At 42.0% G+C, this 19,505-nt stretch overlaps 2 protein-coding genes across 2 annotated transcripts in view; both read left to right on the forward strand.

Annotated features, from left to right (window-relative positions):
- The first annotated feature begins 1,074 nt into the window (after positions 1-1,074).
- LOC133499465 (protein-lysine 6-oxidase-like) lies at positions 1,075-7,488 on the forward strand. The gene is made up of 6 exons (XM_061817512.1): positions 1,075-1,588; positions 2,719-2,827; positions 4,190-4,321; positions 6,732-6,888; positions 6,977-7,072; positions 7,369-7,488. Exons 1-6 carry the CDS (start codon positions 1,075-1,077, stop codon positions 7,486-7,488), a joined length of 1,128 nt encoding a protein of 375 aa, XP_061673496.1.
- Positions 7,489-8,791: 1,303 nt separating this feature from the next.
- sncaip (synuclein, alpha interacting protein) overlaps positions 8,792-19,505 on the forward strand; it is a 24,947-nt gene continuing 14,233 nt past the window's right edge. Inside the window, 9 exon segments of the mRNA XM_061817653.1 lie at positions 8,792-9,028; positions 13,390-13,470; positions 13,543-13,615; positions 13,749-14,033; positions 15,277-15,518; positions 16,147-16,357; positions 17,752-17,918; positions 17,921-18,016; positions 18,245-18,424. Of these exon segments, the coding sequence (XP_061673637.1) occupies positions 13,411-13,470; positions 13,543-13,615; positions 13,749-14,033; positions 15,277-15,518; positions 16,147-16,357; positions 17,752-17,918; positions 17,921-18,016; positions 18,245-18,424 (1,314 nt within the window). The 5' untranslated portion in view covers positions 8,792-9,028; positions 13,390-13,410.

The raw sequence follows: 19,505 nt of genomic DNA on the forward strand, positions 1-19,505 counted from the left end.
GTCTGTCTCCTTGTGCCCTGCGATTGCCTGGCAACCGGTTCAGGGTGTACCCTGCCTCCTGCCTGTTGACAGCTGGGATGGGCTCCAGCACTCCCACGACCCGTGTGTGGATAAGCGGCGAAGAACATGGATGGATGGATGGATGGATATTAGATCGCAATGTGTGTCAAACTTCACAAAAGTTAAGAATTGAGATGTTCTTTCAGCTTCTAGATGCTGCGGTGTGGTGTGCTAAATGCTGTGAAAACCTCGCCCCGTGGAACTTTTAGATGTCAATCAAATGTCTTCCTTCTATGACGGGAGCGGAGAATTCCCAGCAATGGACATTGCACATGTTCTCATGGACCACAGCGAGGCAGGCACTCTGTGTTGCGGGGACAATTTTGTCTCCCTTGAAATTCAGCGGGCCTCCCATCAGGCTTGCTGCGGCCACTGAAGCGTGCCGCACATGCGGCCACAGCAATGCGATGCTCTGCGGTCCAGCCAGGGTATTTTATCTTTGTTTTGTTTTTTTTCCCTCATCCTCCTCCTCGCCCCAAGACGTTGCCAACTGCGAGGCTCACGGCCCCTCATGGCGTTGTCCCGGGCCGCCACCAGCTACTGTAGCCACTGGCACGAGGTCATTGGGGAGCCCTCTGCTTTGCGGCTATCTCACCACACACCGCCTGTGACGTCATATCATACCGTAGTCCAAATAACATAAAAGGCATTGCACGTCGGGGAAGATGCATTTTTCCAGGTTGTAGGCATAACGTGATTGGGAACTGCGTTGTGTAGTGTTAGAACTGGGAAAGCTATTATGCAGGATGAAGTGGCACTTTGGCCCAATGGCCACAGCATGGAATAAGGACCCTTGGTAGACTTTAAAGACTAATGACTTGCAAATATATGAATTACTACCACCTGTATTTTATAGTCAAGATATTGTACTTAAATAAACTTAGTGTAAGCTTTCTTGTTTTTTGGAAGTCAAGGTAACTCCTCCCCCACACACGCATTCACACGTACGCACACGCGCTCCTCAGACCTCATGCGTACTGCATACCTGAGCACAAGAAAAAGAAGTAGCAGAAGATGAAGTACGTCCCTGTAGGGTTCCTTGTGTTCTGCTGTTGTCTAATGACAGGAAGTGGAAGCAGCGGCGAGCAGAAGCAGCATGCGGCACAGGCGGCGGTCGGGGGGCCGACGCGGGCATTGACCTGGCGCCACAACGGGCAGGTCTTCAGCATCTTGAGTCCAGGGTCCCGCTACCTGCCTCCCGCCCAGAGCGGAAGCTCCCCCGCTAGAGTGCTGATGCTTGGCAGAGGTAACGAGACCTCGGCCGCGACCCGAGCCTCCCCGCGAGTTCCCGCGACGAGCGGCGGCGCACATTTAAGAGCTGCCGCGCGTCGCCGACTGCCGCAAAGCACAGATTCAAGATCAGACCTAAGATCAGACTCTGCAGAGGACAGGATGCTCGGAGACGACCCGTACAACCCCGACAAGGCCTCCAACTACTACCGATACTACAATTACTACAACTCCTACTATAGACCGAGGGCCTGGACCCGACACTGGCATGGCTATGGAACCAGGTACCACCAGAATGGTGAGAAATCTCTTTTAAACATGAAAATTATAAGTATGGCTAGAAAAGTTTCAGAAAATGACTAGAAAGGGACCTCCAGTCCACTAGGGGGAAGACTGCTGGTTCTATGTGGTATTTATCAGCATAATAATATCTATGTGCAGTATACGGTATTAGTTATTAATCATAGAATGCCAATACGCCCATAGTGACTTTTGGCACTCGAAGTAAGGTTGAAATGTCGTCTCCAAAGAACTACAGTTTATCCATCCATCCGTTTTCTTAGCCGCTTATCCTTACTAGGGTGGTGGGAGTGCTGGCGCCTATCCCAGCTGTCAACGGGCAGGAGGCAGGGTACACCCTGAACAGGTTGCCAGCCAATCGCTGGGCATATCGAGACAAACAGCCGCACTCACAATCACACCTAGGGGCAATTTAGAGACGCCAATTAATGTCGCATGTTTTGGGGATGTGGGAGGAAACCCACACAGGTAAGGGGAGAACATGCAAACTCCACACAGGTGGGTCCAGGATTGAACCCGGGACCTCAGAACTTTTCAGCTGAGCCTCTGTGGCGCCTAAGTCCAGTTCACTTAAGCACAATTCAGTTTGCTTCGTTTTAGTCCAGCTTCGATCCTTTCAGTAAAATGTACTGAATTGTGTCCAAATGAGCTAGAATTAAAAAAAAAAAAAAAAAACCTACTGAAGTGGAGTGAATGGAACTGAGCTGTACTGAAACAGAAATGCACCAAAATGAACTGCAACGAATTGAACTGAACTGAACTGACCTGAACTGAATTGGTGTAAACCGAAGACAAGTGAACTGTCCCAAACCAAACTACACGGAAATGAACCAAATTTAAATGATCTTGGCTTGTACTGTAACAAGCTGAACTGAGCTGGACAAAACCGAACTGAACACCCTGTACTGAAACGAAGTCAACCAAGATGACTCAAACCTCACTGAAATGGGTCAAAATGAACAAGGTTGAATAGAACTGTCCAACGTAAAGGTTCTGGTGCAAGGGGACTCTTAGGTGGCTCCGGACTCAAACAAACCACAAATGACGAAGTTCTAAAATTGCAAATTGTTGAATTGTGTTTGTCGTTTTTGTTTTGTCCGTGCGTAACGACTACGTCACCGCTTCCAGGTCTTCCCGATCTGGTTCCTGACGCTTACAACATCCAAGTGAGCTCGTACATCCAAAGAATTCCCATGTACAACCTACGCTGTGCGGCAGAGGAGAACTGCCTTGCCTCGTGAGACGGACCACCCAAGACGCACACACACACAAAAAAAAAATTAATTCAATCTATATCTGTTTAATCCAGTTTAAAGACAAGGTATCCCTCAATTGAATCCTACTCCATATACTGTACTATGAATCAAAATCTACTTCATGTTCTTGAATCCAGTCAAATCCGTTCAGTCCTGTTTGAATCCACTTTAATCCAGTCTATTTCCTTTCAATTCCAGTTCTGTTGTCCTGTAGTTTAAACGTAAATGTACTTCAACGCAGTTTAAATTTTGCTAAATCCACTCAAATCTATTTGAATCCAGACTAAATGTTTAGTCCTGTTTGAATCCATTTGAATCCTGTTTTAATCAATTCCATTACAGCAAATCTGGTTTTAATCTGTTTTAAGCAATTTAATCAAGTGTAAATACATTTATTTCAGTCTAATTCCACTTCATTAATTCCATTCTATTCTTAATTAAATTGGCTATAAATGTACTAAAATGAAATTGAATCCAGTCTGAATCAATTTATTCTGTCATAAAGCCACTTTGTACGAGTCTAAATCAACTTTAATCCAGTCCAAATGTACTATAATACCTAAAGGCCTATATCTACATTTACATTTAGATATATGGATATTTTGATACCCCTTTATTCCAGTCTAAATGTACTTTACTAGAGCACAACCCAGTCCAAATGTACTTTCCTCCAATTAAATACACTTTAATCCAATCCAAATGAATTTATCCTCTTTAAACTATTCTGAGTCCATATAGTCTATATGTATTATAATCCACATTAATCTGGACTTAATTGCATTTAATGCCAATATATTCTACTATAATCAAATTTAATTCAGTCTGAATTTACTTTAATCCACTTTATTCCAAATGTAATCTTTTTTTTAATCCAGTAGAACCTTAATTCCTTTTGATTTACTTGAATCCAATATGAATCTACTTTTAGCGTAAATCTACTTTAGACTACCTTCATCCAGTCCAAATGTAATTTAGTCTACTTTAACACACTTTAATACTTTAATACTAGTGTAAATCTACTGTTGCTGCTGTTTAAATCCCATTTTGACCCCGGCTGTTCTCGTTCAGTCCAGTTTACCTGAGTCCAATCCGCAGCAACTGTGTGCAGATGTTTTCTCCGGGCTAGACGTTAACTTGTAAGCATCCATCCATTTTCTGAGCCGCTTATCCTCACAAGGGCCGCGGGAGTGCTGGAGCCTATCCCACTTGCCATCGGCCAGGAGGCGGGGTACACTCTAAACTGGTTGCCAGCCAATCGCAGGGCATAGATTGTAGCCTCAGTGTTGAATTCCAAGATAGCAGCCGTCTGTTTTGACGAGAGTGTTTTTGTTCTTGTTTTTGAGTTCGGCGAGGTCCAGCGGAGACTACGACGTGCGGGTTCTTCTGAGGTTCCCTCAGCGTGTGAAGAACCAGGGTACCGCGGACTTCCTGCCCAACAAAGCTTCCTACTCATGGGAGTGGCACAGCTGTCATAAGTAAGAAGGCAAAAAACTAAAAGAGGGTGCTAGTACTTCTACTATGGCAAACCTAAATACTGAAAGATCTGTTTGGACTGTGTTCTACTGGGGAGGGGGGGGGGGATGTTCTAATCCTCAATTGCGCCTCCACATTCTCGATTATCCAGTCACAAATCTAATAGCGTTTGTGATTGACCTGGTCAAAGAAGCACAGAAATTTAAATCATCCACTTAGTACAGTTAGGTAATCTCGTTTTACTCTGTTTGTTCTAGTGTAGTGGTTTTGTTCAATCCAGTTTAATCCAGAGTAAATTGACTAGTCTAATTTAAATTTAAGATAGCCTTGTCTTTAGCACTTTTATCTAGTCTAGTCACATGTATTCATGGGAGGCCCTGTAGCTCAGTGGTCAGATCACTGGTTTGGTAAACCAAGGGTTGTGGGTTCGTATCCGGCTGGGGCCTTCACAGCGTGCCAAACATATATGTGCGTACACTGTGACAACCCTGAAAGGGACAAGCTGAAAGAAACTACATTCACATGTATTCATGTCCAGTTTAAATTAGTAGTGTTTAATTTTCTTTTTTTTTCCTTTTTCTGCCTTTCTAATTTATTAAGGGGGAAGTTAGAAAGGCACTGTACAGGATGAAAATTGGAAAGACAGTTGGTCCTCATGACATACCGGTGGAGGTATAGAAGCTATTTGGGGAGGTGGCTGTGGAGTTTTTGACCAACTTATTCAATAGAACACTAGCGTGAGAGAAGATGCCAGAAGAATGGAGAAAAACTGTACTTGTTCCCATTTTTAAGAACAAAGGGGATGTTCAGAGCTGTGGGAACTATAGAGGAATAAAGTTGATGAGCCACACAATGAAGTTATGGGAAAGAGTAGTGGAGGCTAGACTCAGAACAGAAGTATCTGCGAGCAACAGTATGGTTTCATGCCTAGAAAGAGTACCACAGATGCATTATTTGCCTTGAGGATGCTCGTGGAAAAGTACAGAGAAGGTCAGAAGGAGCTACATTGTGTCTTTGTGGATCTAGAGAAAGCCTATGACAGAGTACCAAGAGAGGAACTGTGGTACTGCATGCGTAAGTCTGGTGTGGTGGAGAAATACGTTAGAATAGTACAGGACATATATGAGGGCAGCACAATAGCGGTGAGATGCGTCGTAGGTGTGTCAGAAGAATTTAAGGTGGAGGTGGGACTGGATCGGGGATCTGCGCTGAGCGCCTTCCTGCTTCCAGTAGGAATAGATAGGCTGACAGATGAGGTTAAACTGGAATCCCCTTGGACTCTGATGTTCGCAGATCATATCAGATATCATAGCAGGTGGAGGAACAAATAGAAAGGTGGAGGCACGCACTAGAAAGGAGAGGAAGTAAGATTAGCTGAAGTAAAACAGAATATATGTGCGTGAGTGAGAGGGGCGGAGGAGGAAGAGGAGAAGGGAGAAGAGATAGCGAGGATGGACAACTTCAAATACTTGGTGTCAACAATACAGAGCAATGGTGAGTGTGGTAAGGAAGTGAAAAAATGGGTCCAAGCGGGATGGAACAGTTGGCAGAAGGTGTCTGGTGTTCTATGTGACAGAAGATTCTCTGCTAGGATGAAGGGCAAAGTTTATCAAACAGTGGTGAGGCCGGCCATGATCGACGGATTAGAGACGGTGGCTCAGAAGAAATAACAGGAAGCAGAACTGGAGGTAGCAGAAATGAAAATGGTGAGGTTGTCACTTGGTGTGAACAGGTTGGATTGGCTTAGAAATGAGCTCATTAGAGGGACAGCCAATGTTGGATATTTTGGAGACGAGGTTCCAGAGAGCAGACTTCAATGGTTTGGAAAAGTTCAGAGGCGAGAGAGTGAGTATATTGGTGGCAGGGTGCTGAGGATGGAGCTGCCAGGCAAAAGAGCGAGAGGAAGACCAAAGAAAAGTTTGATGGATGTTGTGAGGGAGGACATGAGGACAGTGGGTGTTAGAGAGAAAGACGCACGAGATAGGCTTAGATGGAAAAAGATGGCACGCTGTGGCGACCCCTGATCGGGACAAGCCGAAAGTAAAAGAAGGAGAAGAAGATTCCTGTTTATTCTAATGTAATACAATTTAGTCAAATCCACGTTAATCTAGTCCACAGATGCCAAACTCGGGCCAGATCCAGCCCACCACATGATTTTATGTCCCAGTTCATTCAATTAATTTTAATCTAGTGTCAAAACCGTATTCCAGTCTATTCTAATGTAGTGCACTCGAGTTCAGTCAAATCTAGTGCAAATTGAATGCAACGTAATCTTGTCCTGCGTAGTCTCTACCACGCAGTTGCAATGTTTCACGATCTGTATACACGGCGATATTAAACTCTTAACTTTGAACATTTTCTGTGTACTCCGACCAAGATGTGTCTGATTTTTATGTTGTGATCGGCTGTCAGTCATTTCCACAGCATGGACGATTTCAGTCTGTACGAGTTGGTGGACGGCGAGACCCAGAAAGCGGTGGCGGAAGGACACAAAGCCAGTTTCTGTCTGGAGGACACTTCCTGCGAGGCCGGATACTACCGGAGATACGCCTGCACCTCACACACGCAGGTCAACACGACATTTTAGCTCATTAAGTCTCTTTTTCCCCCCACTGCGGAGTACGACAGTCCCTTCACGCGCGTTTGTGTGTGTTCAGGGTTTGAGTCCAGGCTGTTACGACACATATAACGCCGACATCGACTGTCAGTGGATCGACATCACTGACGTGGCTCCAGGGAAATATGTACTCAAGGTCCCCAGTCTTCCTGCCCACCAAGTGGAATAACAAATACACTCTGGAAAGATGGATAGATCAATTAAAACTACTCTAGTGCGCTACTGAAACAGAGTTCTGTCTTGTCTACTTGATCGTAGCCCTTTTTAACCAAATGGAATCCAGGTTAATCTAGTTTAACATTGTAGACCACTAATAATTAGATAAAATTAATCTAGTTTTATCCACTTTGATCAAGTCAAATAAAGTTTTGTCTAATGTAATGATGGTTTAGCGTGTGTTGATGTTTTGTTTTGTTTTATCTTCCTTGTCAGGTCACCGTCAATCCCAAGAAGAAAGTTCAGGAATCGAATTTTGCCAACAACGTGGTCCGCTGTGACGTCCACTACACTGGAAACGCTGTTCACATGTCGGCGTGCGAGACCACAGCATAAAAAAAAAAAAAAGTAACGACACTTATTCAGTCGATTTTGATGTGCTGTAGTCCAGTTCAATCTGTTGTACTTCAGTTTAATCTGGTACAGTGTCGTTCAGACCTGTTTCATCCAGTCTAATGCCGTTTAATCTATCATAATGAAAGCTAATCTAGTGTAGATCCGTTTTATTTAGTCCAGTTAAATTCAATTTAGAGTGTTCTACTTTAATATAGTCAAGACTGGTTAAATCTCTTCTTGTCCTTCTTTAATCTACTGTAGTTTAATTTAATTTCTATTTTCATCTACTATTAGTCCAGTTTAATCTATTGTCGTCCTGTTTAATTTTATCTAGACCAGTTAAATCCAGTGTAGTCTAGACCTATTAATATTACTTATATTTATCATCAAAGTGTAAATAGAAATTGACTTTTTTGCCTTTCAGGAGCTGACTTTCACCAGGGATTATGAAACATTTTGAAACATCGACAGATTTCATTAAAAAAAAAACATGTACTGTATTTAATTTGAATTTTAAATCATCAAATAAACTTGCAGTGTTGTCTGTTTTGCTCATCGTATGGAACCTGCGTCTGTTAAAAAACAATGGCTGCAGAATGTTTGGGATGTAAAAAAAAACAACTTTTTTTGCTCTTCGTAGCAGTATTATTGTTTTCGTTATTGGCCACTTGGAGGCGCTGCTGCTCCGCGTTTATGTGAACGGAGCGAAGCAAGCATTTTTGCAATGCAGCCTGTTATTATGTACTCCAATTATAGTTTTATAAACTTGCATAATTATACTTACATAAACCTAAAAGCGTAATTATAATCACATAAATTTACGTGGGGCAATCCATCACGGCGCATCAAACATAGATTACACATCACGTCATTCACGGTGAAAACTACCGCATACACTCCACACTACACAAGTAAATGACTGAGTCATGCAGTTTTACATATTTGAACTTGATTTTTTCATTATTCCGAAGAGAATAAAACATCTAACGGAATCCCTTTTCAAAGATCGTCTACTTACATAAAGATCAACCCATCGGTCAAATCTACGACTACTACAACACTACCTTCAACATTAGTTTTTGAGGGGAAAAAAAGATCGCATTTCGCTTCTAAAGTTCTTTATTTAGCTATTATGCAACTTTAATTTTCAAACTAACCAATGGGAAACGCTGTCCTGTTGTGCATTGTATGACATTCCATTATGCAGAACGACAACGCAAACACGTCGAGTCACGTTCTTATGCAGATTAGCATTGAAATCCACTTTGTACAGCTTCTGTGTTTGTTTTGAAGTAAAAGAGTTTTTTTTTTTAAACAGGCAAATTGTTAAACCAGCGCTCCAAGTGAAAGTGAACAGTTTGTGGAAACGAGGGGAGAGTGAGACCTCATTACACAACTCACTCTATGAGGACATTTGTCGAAGTCTTTGTGCTGCTAGGGGGGAAAAGGCTGAAAAAAGGAAAAGAAGGGGAAAAAAAAACAACATTTTCATTTCAAGCTTCCCGTTTGCCATTCTGCAAGCAGTCTGCCCGCCTGCCAGGTAAGGTACACACTTTAGCATCCGCACAGGTTTTAAAAGTCATCCTTTTTTTCCCAGCTCCACTTTCTCCTCTCGCCCCCTTTTCCAGCTCTCCGGCTAGCTCAGCGGCTAATCCGTTAGCACCGCTGTGTGCTAATTAGCCTGCTAGTTTTGTTCATTAGCCACGATTGAGCCGATTACGTGAGCGCAAGAAACTCGCTTTTTAATCCGCTAAACACCAAATACCAAATAATCGCAAACAGGGAAATGTACGAAAATGTTACAAATTTCCTCTTAGATGAAGAACATTTTCTAAACACATTTGAATTTTTACACATATGTCTTAAACTTAAAATTGTGACCATTTATGTGTCATTAAATTTCAATGATGCTGAAGATTGCTATCTATTCTCTATCAAGTTTGATGTTTACAGATTGTCCATGAAGGCGCTGCGTTAAATGAAGTGTTATCTTCAGTAACTCACTAATATTACGGTTTTTTCCAACTAACAACTGAAAAACTCGAAATAAATAAATCATTTATCTAGTTTTTGACTTGTGCATATAATGGAGGCAAATGATGTGCACTTTATTGTAAAAATGTAATCCCAACTTTGATGTGTACATTTAGTTGGTTTTTTTATGCTATTGTGTGGTATTATTAAAAAAAAAATGAAGCAAGCAAGCAAGCAAAAGTCCAAGCAACCAATTGTATTACTTTAGTTCTGGGGAAGCTAGTAGTGATTCGTATTAATAACTTTTATTGATATTATTTTTCTTTTCTCATTTTGTTGTTTTGTCTTGTTCTTGTTTCACATTGCTGTGTGCTTGCCATGTTCTCGTGTCATGTTGTTCCATATTTATTTTGTCTCATACTGTTGGGTTTTTTTTTCATGTTGGTGCGTTCTTGCGTCAATTTGTTATTGGGATCATCTAATTTTTAGAATTTGTAATTCCTCGCGCATCTGTCAACATTTTGGTGCCTCCAACCACAAATATCAACAAGTAGAGGAAGCGAATGATTGATAAAAAGGTAGAAATGGGAAAATTACATCTACTAAAAATGACGTCACGTCATTGACGTGTACCACAATTAAATTGTCAGCATGGCTGAATTATTACTATTGCCACACATGTATAATTTATGATTAATATTTCAAGTTGGCTTCAGTTCGTCAAATATAATCAACTCTGAACAACTTTACAGATGCAAAGATGATTGAGGTTGGTCCACTGGCGACCAGTTCTGGGTGTGGTCTGCCTTTCGCCTGGAGTTGGCTGCGATAGGCTCCAGCACTCCCGCGACCCTTGTGGGGATAAACTGCGTGGAAAATGGATAACAATATTCCAATCCATATTCCGCCTCAACCCCTCAAGTCTAGTGCGTGGCTGTAATTGCACGTAAATACATTTTAAGAGCTTTTAGGTTGCTTATTAGGGATGTAACCATTGATTTTAACAATAATTTGATTTGTGTCACAATTTCTGATTGCCAATTTCATTCAAGGATGATGTTGGGTGATTTAGAACAATATGATCCAAAACAATTCAGTGGATTCCAATCCAGTGAATAACTTATTCGACCAAAATTCCACAAGTGTGACTGCAAAATAAATCTGTGGATACTTAAGTCCAGGTGAAATTTTCGACATTCCTTGTATTTCTTGTAAATGTAGAAAGATACAGTAAAGAAGGGTTAATGAAAAATTCTTTTACATTTTATTTAAATCAAGTGCTACTAACATATAGTGATTACAGGTTTACCTGCTACTTCTGTTTTTCCGCATAGTAATGAAATGCAAATGTTAAGAATAAACACGCTTTCTGTAATTGCTTGTGTATAATGCGCACCCCCCCCCCCTAAATGTCAAAGGTCAATGTGTGTGTAATATCGAGGCAATGGGCAATATGGAAAAAAAAAAAAAATCACATTTTATAAATGTATGCCGCCATCTACAGGTTATAAATAAGCTGTATATTTGAAAAAGGTATAGCCTACCCTTACATCCCAATATAAGAAGGGTACAAAGGACTGCATATATGTAGAGCTGCGCTGATAAGTACTTTATATACAGTGTATACCCTGGCAGAATTTGGGAAATGTTTTTTTAATATGACCAATGACTGAACAACAACCATCAATAATTTCTTTATGGTTATGTTTTTTTTAATCTAGCCATTCTTTTTCTGAGCCGCTTATCCTCACAAGGGTCGTGGGGAGTGCTGGAACCTATCTCAGCTGTCAACGGGCAGGGAGGCAGGGTACACCATGGACTGGTTGCCAGCGTTTTGCTTAGTGAAAATGCTTTTCTGGAATGCGTGACCATTTAATGTGAATCCCATTAAAACAAAATTAAATGTGATTTGCCTCATCCATCATGTTTTCTTTAAAGAATTGTAACCATCCTACAAATCTTGCCTGGGTACTCAAACATGAGTACAGTTGTGGTTTCTGATTTACGAAATAAAAGTAGGGCTGTGAATTTCAAAGTAAGAGCAAGTAAATAAAGTGTCTCACTTTGTAATAATTTTTGAGAACAACTAACAAAATACAGACAATACGTCATGTTTTATCCAAATGGGTAGAAGCAAAATCAAGCATTATACAGGGGTAGAAGGGTTTTCCAGGATTTTGAGGTCACCTTTGGTGGTGCATATTATACACTGGAAATTACGTTACTTTTAATTGGGAAAAAAAACAACTTACTGTTATAGAGCTCTGAATAGCTTGCGATTTAAAACTGTTGTTTTATAACGTAATACGTCCGAGATGGAAATTTGTACCCGTCATACACATGACTTCAAGTTCTTGCGTTCCTTGTATTCCCTAATTTGTCGACGACCACAGTCGGCAGTTTTTTGCACGTCTGTCTTGCTTTGTCCTCGATGGTTTTTGATGAATGTAAAGCCAAAATGCATCCATATTTGTGATGTACGCTTCGGGGGATGTTTGACCATTTAAGTTTAGTATTGTGTTCAATGCGTCATGATATTTCCTGTACTGCGTACGTTCATCTCCCGTGAACCACTGCACATTATAGTTTGCTTCTCAAGCTGGCCCACTCAATACTGCCAGAAAAAACTACACCAAATGATACCCTGCAACGTCACAGAGAGGAAAACTTAATCTTAACGTCTTTATCATTAAGCGTGCTTCAAAACACACACACGCACACACGCTATTCTAAAGTCTGCCTTGCTTAAATTCAATGCGTTGTTTCCTTGCATCGATACAACTGATTGGTTACCCTTTTGAAACGATTGAAATCGATATCTGTACGTCCAGAAGGCGAGCTGAGGACAGATCTATCCAATTGGATCATAGGAATATAAATTGACACAACCACACACACACACACACACACCTACAGCTTATGTATTATCTTGAATGTAAAATCAGTGTAGAACCAACGGAATGTTTTTATTGTTTTTATGTGGCTAATTACTATAAAAAATTGGTGATTTGTTCAGCAGAGTAACAGTGAGGATGAGTCAGTTACTACCCCAAATAGAACAGACATTCAGGAAAATAAGTACATTCAAAGTAGGATTGACAACAGAATTATACGTTTGCCCCATTTACAATCCATTTATTTTCATATGTCACGGTTGAGAAGCTACTGACCTTTTTTTTTTGTTTGTTTTTTTGCACAACCCGAGTAATATCTTCGGATATAAATGAAAATGCACCCAACTTATATCATCAGGATCTTTTAATTGGAGGTCCCAAAGTAATTTAGCAGAAAATAGTTTTTAGCAATTTAGATATTGTAATTTCAAAGAGAAAAACAGAAAGCATATGCATCAATATTGACACTTCTACTTCAAATTTAGTTACACAGCCTTTGGCAGCGACAGTGTGTGCAAACGTGGTGAACAACTACAGGAAAAGTTTGATGTCTGTAATTGCAAACAAAGGCTACCAAATATTAACATTGGTTTTCTCAGGTGTTCAAATACTTATTTGCAGCTGTATGACACAAATAAATAGTTAAAAAAAATCATACATTGTGATTTCTGGATTTTTTTCTTTTTAGATTCTCTCTCTCACAGTGGACATGCACCTACGATGAACATTTCAGACCCCTCCATGATTTCTAAGGAGGAGAACTTGCAATATAGCCGGGTGTTCAAATATCTATTTTCTTCACTGTATGTAATTGAGATGCTCCCTAACATGGCGGCGTGAGAACAACATTTCGAATCGCTTTCAATGTTTTGAAGAGTGAGGATGTAGGAACGTTGCAATTAAAAGACTTGAGATGAGCCCATTGTGATTTGCTGTTGTTGTTGTCATTAATGCTTGTTTTGTGTCGTGGTCTTAAAATGTTGTGTCAGGTTTGAAGATGTCATGTGTCACATTGTCATGTTGTTGTGTGCAGTTGTGGAGGTGATGAGGTGTGATGATGGAGGTTCCCGAGTATTTGGACTTGGACGAGATTGACTTCTCTGACGACACTGCGGTCAGTAACACACATGTACACACACATCTGCCGTCGCAGTGGTGTTGTTATCACGTTGTTGTGTTGTTTCAGTATTCCGTCTCGTCCCTGAAGAACATTCCGGAATTGTCCAGGCGGAACGATGCTCAGGCTGAGGAGAGAACTGGTAACATTGTTTAGCGTGTTGCTAACTGGTTAATGCTAAATTTAAAAAAGGCATCCTCCCCGTTCCTTTCTCTTCATCTCATCCTCATCTATTCATATTCATTCTCACTTCCTCTTCATTTGCTGCTTCTCAGCTCCCTCCATCAACTGGAGTCGCGGCGTGGCGTCCCACGTGGCCGTGGTAGGAATCAAACCCGCGGGCGTGACAGAGGCGCATAGCAAGTTCCGCCCCGTGAAGCGGGTTTCTCCTCTCAAGCATCACCCCGAGACCAGAGAGGAGCCTCCGGTCTGGGACTCCAAGGTCCAAGACCAAGACCAGGAACTAGGAGCTGGGAACACCAGGCCACAGGCTAAGGACCACAAGCTGACTGCCAGTGCGATGGGAGTAAAACCGGTGGACGGCACCGGTCTGGGTTTGGGTAAGTCTAATGAGAATTTAGCGTTATATATTTTAACACCAAAATGCTAAACCATGTGATTTGTAATGTAAGTGTACTAATTTTTTGCTAACATATTGTATAACTGGAAATCCCTTTGACGACCTCATGAATTAAGCAGCAACACTGTTTCTAGAGCATGCAGCAATGCACACAGGCCTACCGCTAACCTAATGCTAACATATACCGTAATTCCTGGCTTACAAGCCGCGGCTTTTTTCATACGCTTTCAACCCTGCGGTTTATGCGGTGATGCGGCTAATTTGTGCATTTTTTCCAATGGCCGCAAGGGGGCACTCAAGCGGAAAAGGTAATAATGAGACCAGTGGAATATATGTGCTGAGGAAGTGACTTTTACCGGCCCTGTTAGTGCTGCACTAGTGTTAGCGCTGTGCTAGTGTGTTGCTGCTGTGTTCCTGGCGTGTCTCGGTGATATTTACCGGTAATTTTTATTTTAACCAGCCCTGTTAGCGTTGGCGCTAGTATTAGCACCGTGCTAGCACTGCGCTATGTTAAACTCTTTCTGTATACCTGTGGACCGTCTTACTTTGTAAATATCTCCTGGTTGAATGTGGGTTTCAATGTGGGCATTTGTGGCTTTTACACAGCTGCGGCGTGTGATGTACTAAATGGTATTTCCTTTACAAATGTACTCGGTGAGGCTTATAACCAGGTGTGTTCTGGAAGCCGGGAAATACGGTAATGCAAAACATTAGAGACAAGGTCATGGAAATTAGCATCAATAGTTTGATGAACCTGAAACCTTAAAGCAAACTGCTATTTTAACACACATGGAAGGTCTAACACATTGATTCCCAAACAGTGTGCCGGGGTACATTAGTGTGCCATGAGCGCTCTTCAGGTGTGCCATGGGAAGTTATCAAATTTTATGTTATTTCTAAAAAAAACATTTATTCCAAGAAATATTGTATCTTTATTCATCTATTTGTGCCATTGAGGCACAATGACAGACTGAACAAAAAACTCCTCTTCTATTAGATGGCAGGAAGTACATACAGTAATTTATCGATCCATTTTTGGTGACATTTACTTTTGTTGGTGTGCCGTGGGATTTTTCAATTGTAAAATATGTGCCTTGGCTCTTTAAAGGTTGGAAATCACTGCTCTAACACATAGAAACAGAGAATTAACCATGCATGTAGTTAGTTCCATGTTGGTGTCTTTTCCCTGCTCCTTGGGTAAGCGTTTTCATTATGTGTAACAGGAGCCCACCAGGGGCTCCACCAGGGAGTCCTGGGGGAGCTGGAGCACTACGACCTGGACATGGACGAGATCCTGGACGTGCCGTTCATCAAGTCGTCCGGCCAGCAGACGTCGACGCTTCCGAGAGCTCCGGACAAGCGGGTCATGAGTGCAGCTGATGTGGGCGGAGCCACACTGGAGAGACAACGCAGGCAAAACAACAAAAACAAAGAAGACGTCGACGGCAACAACGCAGCAGCGCAGGTACATGTGCGCACATAAGGAAAGCTGGTCATGTGACATGGCACCAAGAGCTCATTATCTTATCCTCTTCCTCCTTTATTTCCTCCTTTTCTTCCTCATCTTATTTTGCTCCTTTTCTTCTTTTGGTCTTTCTTTTCCCCTTGACTCTTCCTTATTTTCTTCTTCACATTCTTCATCCTCTTTGTCCTCTTCCTTCCCTCCTCTGCCCTTTCTTCCTCTTCTTTTCCCCCTCTTCTCTCATCTTCTCACTTTCTTCTTATTCGTCATCCTCTGTTTCACTTGTATCCTCCTCTTCTTCCTTCTCAACATCCTCCTTTCTCCTCTTCATCTTCTACCTCTTTTTTCCCTTTCCTGTTCCCCCTCTTTATTTTCTCATCGTCCTTCTTTTCATACTCCTCTTCCTGATATTTATTCCCCTCTTTCTATGTCTTCTTCCTGGTCCTTCTACTTCTTCTTCCTCCTCACCTTCTTCTTCCTTTTCTTCAACCTTCGCTTCCCATTTTCTTCCCTTCCTCTTCTTGATTCTGTCACTCTCCCTTTACTCATCATCCTTCTCTCCTTCCTCCTCCTTTTCACTTTCATCCCCACCTTCTTCCTGCTCCTCTTCCTCCTCTGCTTCCTCTTGCAGATGTGTGTCCTTTCACCTCTGAAGTGGTCGGACCTGAGGAAGTCTAAGTCCCTGGATCCAGACCTGCAGCACCTTCCTCGCTCTCTGTCTTCAGGAGGCTTCCAGAATCATCTTCATCATCATCATAATCATCATCATCAGGAGGTGGCTCTCTCCTCTTCATCCTCGCTGCTTAGCTGCTCCTCGTCACTCTCTTCATTCCTTGAGGGAGGTGAGAAAACCGTCCCACAGCCTGATAGTGAATTGTCAAGACACTACTTTAGTCTAGACTAAAAAGATTGATGCGTAGATATTAATAATTTTGCATTACTCTTATAGAGTGGAACCTCAATTTAACAGATATCTGAAGTCAGCACAGCACATACCACAAAATAGTTTCCAATTGTCACTTAATCCGGCCCTGACAACATGTGCTGCTGTTGTCTACTGGAGTGTGGCGCAATATAGGCGGAGAAAGAGACACGCGTACAGTCCTTTTCAAAAGTATTGGAACGGCAAGATCAATTCCTTCGTTTTTCTATTAGGAAGACATTTGAGTTTAAGATCAAAACATGACTCTGTGACAGATGTTCAGATGTCCAGCTTTTATTTCGTAGTATTTACCGCTCGATGTGTTAAACAACTCACTACAGAGCACTTTTTTTATGAACCCACCCACTTTTAAAGTGAGCAAAAGTACAAGACATTTTTTACTGGAAAGTGAATAACATTTAACATTTGGTCGCATAGCCGGGGGCCCCATAGCTCAGTGGTTAGAGCATTGGTTTGGTAAACCAGGGGTCGGGAGTTCGTTTTTCACTGGGGCCTCCAGTCCCCATGAAGGGTTGCGTCAGGAAGTGCATCTGGCGTAAAAACTGTGCCAAACAAATATGAGCGTTTATCTAAGATGACACGCTGTGGCGACCCCTAGCGGGACAAGACAAAAGAAAGTATTTGGTCGCATAACCCTTACTTGTCATACCTGCATCAGGCCTCTGACCTACTGGTTTCAGCAGACTGTTGAGGTCTTCATTAAAACTGGTTTGTCTGGCCTTTACTGCAGCGTCTTTCAGTTTTGTTTTGTTTTTTTTTGTTTGTTTTTTTTGTGGGTTTCTCCATTCAGTTTCCTCTTCAGGAAATAAAATGTATGCTCTATTGGGTTAAGGTCTGGTCATTAATTTCTACTGTTTGCCCCTGATGAAGTCCTTTATTGTGTTGGCAGAGTGTTTTGTTTTTGCGTGATGAATCTTCTCCAGAGATGTTTGGAAGCATTTTTTTCTTGTAAATTGCCAGGCAAGATGGTTTGGAATTTCTTCTGCTGCTACCATCATGAGTTATAGCATCAATAAAGACTAGTGAGCCCGTTCCAGACACGGCCATGCAAACCTCCACCATGCTTGACAGAAGTGCTTGTGTGTTTTGGACCAAAAGCACTTTTGTCTCATATTCATTTTTTTTTTATCTGAAACCCAAATGCATTACATATACAACAAAAACAAAGGAATTGATCTTGCTGTTCAAATACCTTTGGAGGAGACTATATGTATATCTATCGATCTATATACCTATATGTGTGTGTGTGTTTATAATCAGTCTGATAATCAATATATAATTGACTGATTCCAGACAAGCTGCTGTCAGCCAGGGTGTATCCAGAAGCACAGAACCTCAACCAGAATCAAAGACCGGGCCTGGAGCCTTCAGCAGGGGGAGCCGGGGTCTCGTTTCCCCTGCTGGCTAAGCAGGACTCTTCCAAGCCGTGGAGCTCTTCAGGGGGACAACACGGAGGAGCATCAGGAGGGGCGAGGGGGGAGGAACAGAGGTGGATGAGGAGAGCAAGAAGAAGCACAACATCATTAACATCGTGAGGGAAGGTCAAATCTCCCTTCTGGTGAGTCAATCACTTGTCTTCATTTGCTCTTGTGATGCCATCATTCACTTCCCAGCATTCACTTTTTCTCACTGACTTCCTCTTTGTCGTTTTTTTCCCATCATTTAATCCTCCTCACTCGCTTTCAGTCATTCCCTCTCATTTACACTCTATCACCTTGCGTTACTCACTTCCTGTTTTTTGCTTGTGACATCATCACACGGATGTCCAACGTGTTTTTCCTGACAGCCTCACTTGGCCGCCGACAACCTTTCGCTGATCCGCGACGAGGTGGGCAACAACCTTCTTCACGTGTCGGCCTCTCAGGGCCACTCCGAGTGTCTCCAGCATCTCACGTCGCTGATGGGAGAGGATGGACTTAACGAACGCAACCAGCAGCAGCTCACGCCTGCGGGGCTCGCCGTCAAGGTCCGTGAAGGGAGGACATCTTATCAATCACTTGGCTTAATAACATGCATCTAAACAAACCTCCATTCCGATTCTTGACATGGTTTAAATAAGGGTTGTCCAAAAGATGGCCATCATTTTTTTTAGATCCCCACGGCAGAGACGTAAAGTTTTGCATTATTACCTGGCTTTCTTTTAACTGTGTGTGTGTGTGTGTGTGTGTGTGTGTGTATGTGTATGTGTATGTATATATATATATATATATATATATATATATATATATATGATGGTGTCACATATCTTTACCAAGACTAATGTATTTATTTATTTATTTATTTATTTTATTTGTGCCTAGAAAAAGTTTTTTGCTTTAGGAGTTCCCTTAATTGCCTCCTTTACTTTTTCTGTATTTGGCCCATGGAAGAGAAGCTTTGAACGTCACTAGTTTATCCATCCATCCATTTCTTTGCCGCTTATCCTCACGAGGGTCGGGGGGAGTGCTATAGCCTATTTCAGCTGTCAACGGGCAGGAAGCGGGGTACACCCTGAACTGGTTGGCACCCAATCGCAGGGCACATAGAGACAAACAGCCACACTCACAATCACATCTACGGGCAATTTAGAGTCTCCAATTAATGTTGCATGTTTTTGGGATGTGGGAGGAAACCGGAGTGCCCAGAGAAAACCCACGCAGGCATGGGGAGAATATGCAAACTCCACTCAGGTGGAGCCCGGATCGAACCCGAGTCCTCAGAACTGTGAGACCAACGCTTTACCAGCTGATCCGCCTTCGCTAGTTTAAATGATGAGCATGAATCTACAAAAATGTTAATTCTACTCAATTTTTATGAACTTCCCTGACTTTCTCATGTGATTATTTTTTAATGAGTGCAAATATCTAAACCATGAATTTGATTTATTATGAGTATATATTAAACATTCCCAAGGAAGATTTACTTTTGAAAACGTCCTGAAAATTTACGCGTCACATGCTGCAGGAAGTTAACCCGGCACTAAGCAGCCCTCCAAAAATATCATCGGCAACCTACCGCAAGAAGTGTAGTGTTTACAAACCTGACAAATTTAAATTAATGTTTAAATT

This window comes from Syngnathoides biaculeatus, chromosome 4 (assembly GCF_019802595.1).
Source record: "Syngnathoides biaculeatus isolate LvHL_M chromosome 4, ASM1980259v1, whole genome shotgun sequence".
Taxonomy (NCBI): Eukaryota; Metazoa; Chordata; class Actinopteri; order Syngnathiformes; family Syngnathidae; genus Syngnathoides; species Syngnathoides biaculeatus.

Bases quoted from the DNA above. Each gene is read 5' to 3' on its own strand.
- LOC133499465 (XM_061817512.1), top strand. From the start codon at position 1,075: ATGAAGTACGTCCCTGTAGGGTTCCTTGTGTTCTGCTGTTGTCTAATG. The intron at 2,828-4,189 runs GTGAGACGGACC...CTTGTTTTTGAG, and splicing joins GAGGAGAACTGCCTTGCCTC to TTCGGCGAGGTCCAGCGGAG. The intron at 6,889-6,976 runs GTCAACACGACA...GTGTGTGTTCAG, and splicing joins CCTGCACCTCACACACGCAG to GGTTTGAGTCCAGGCTGTTA.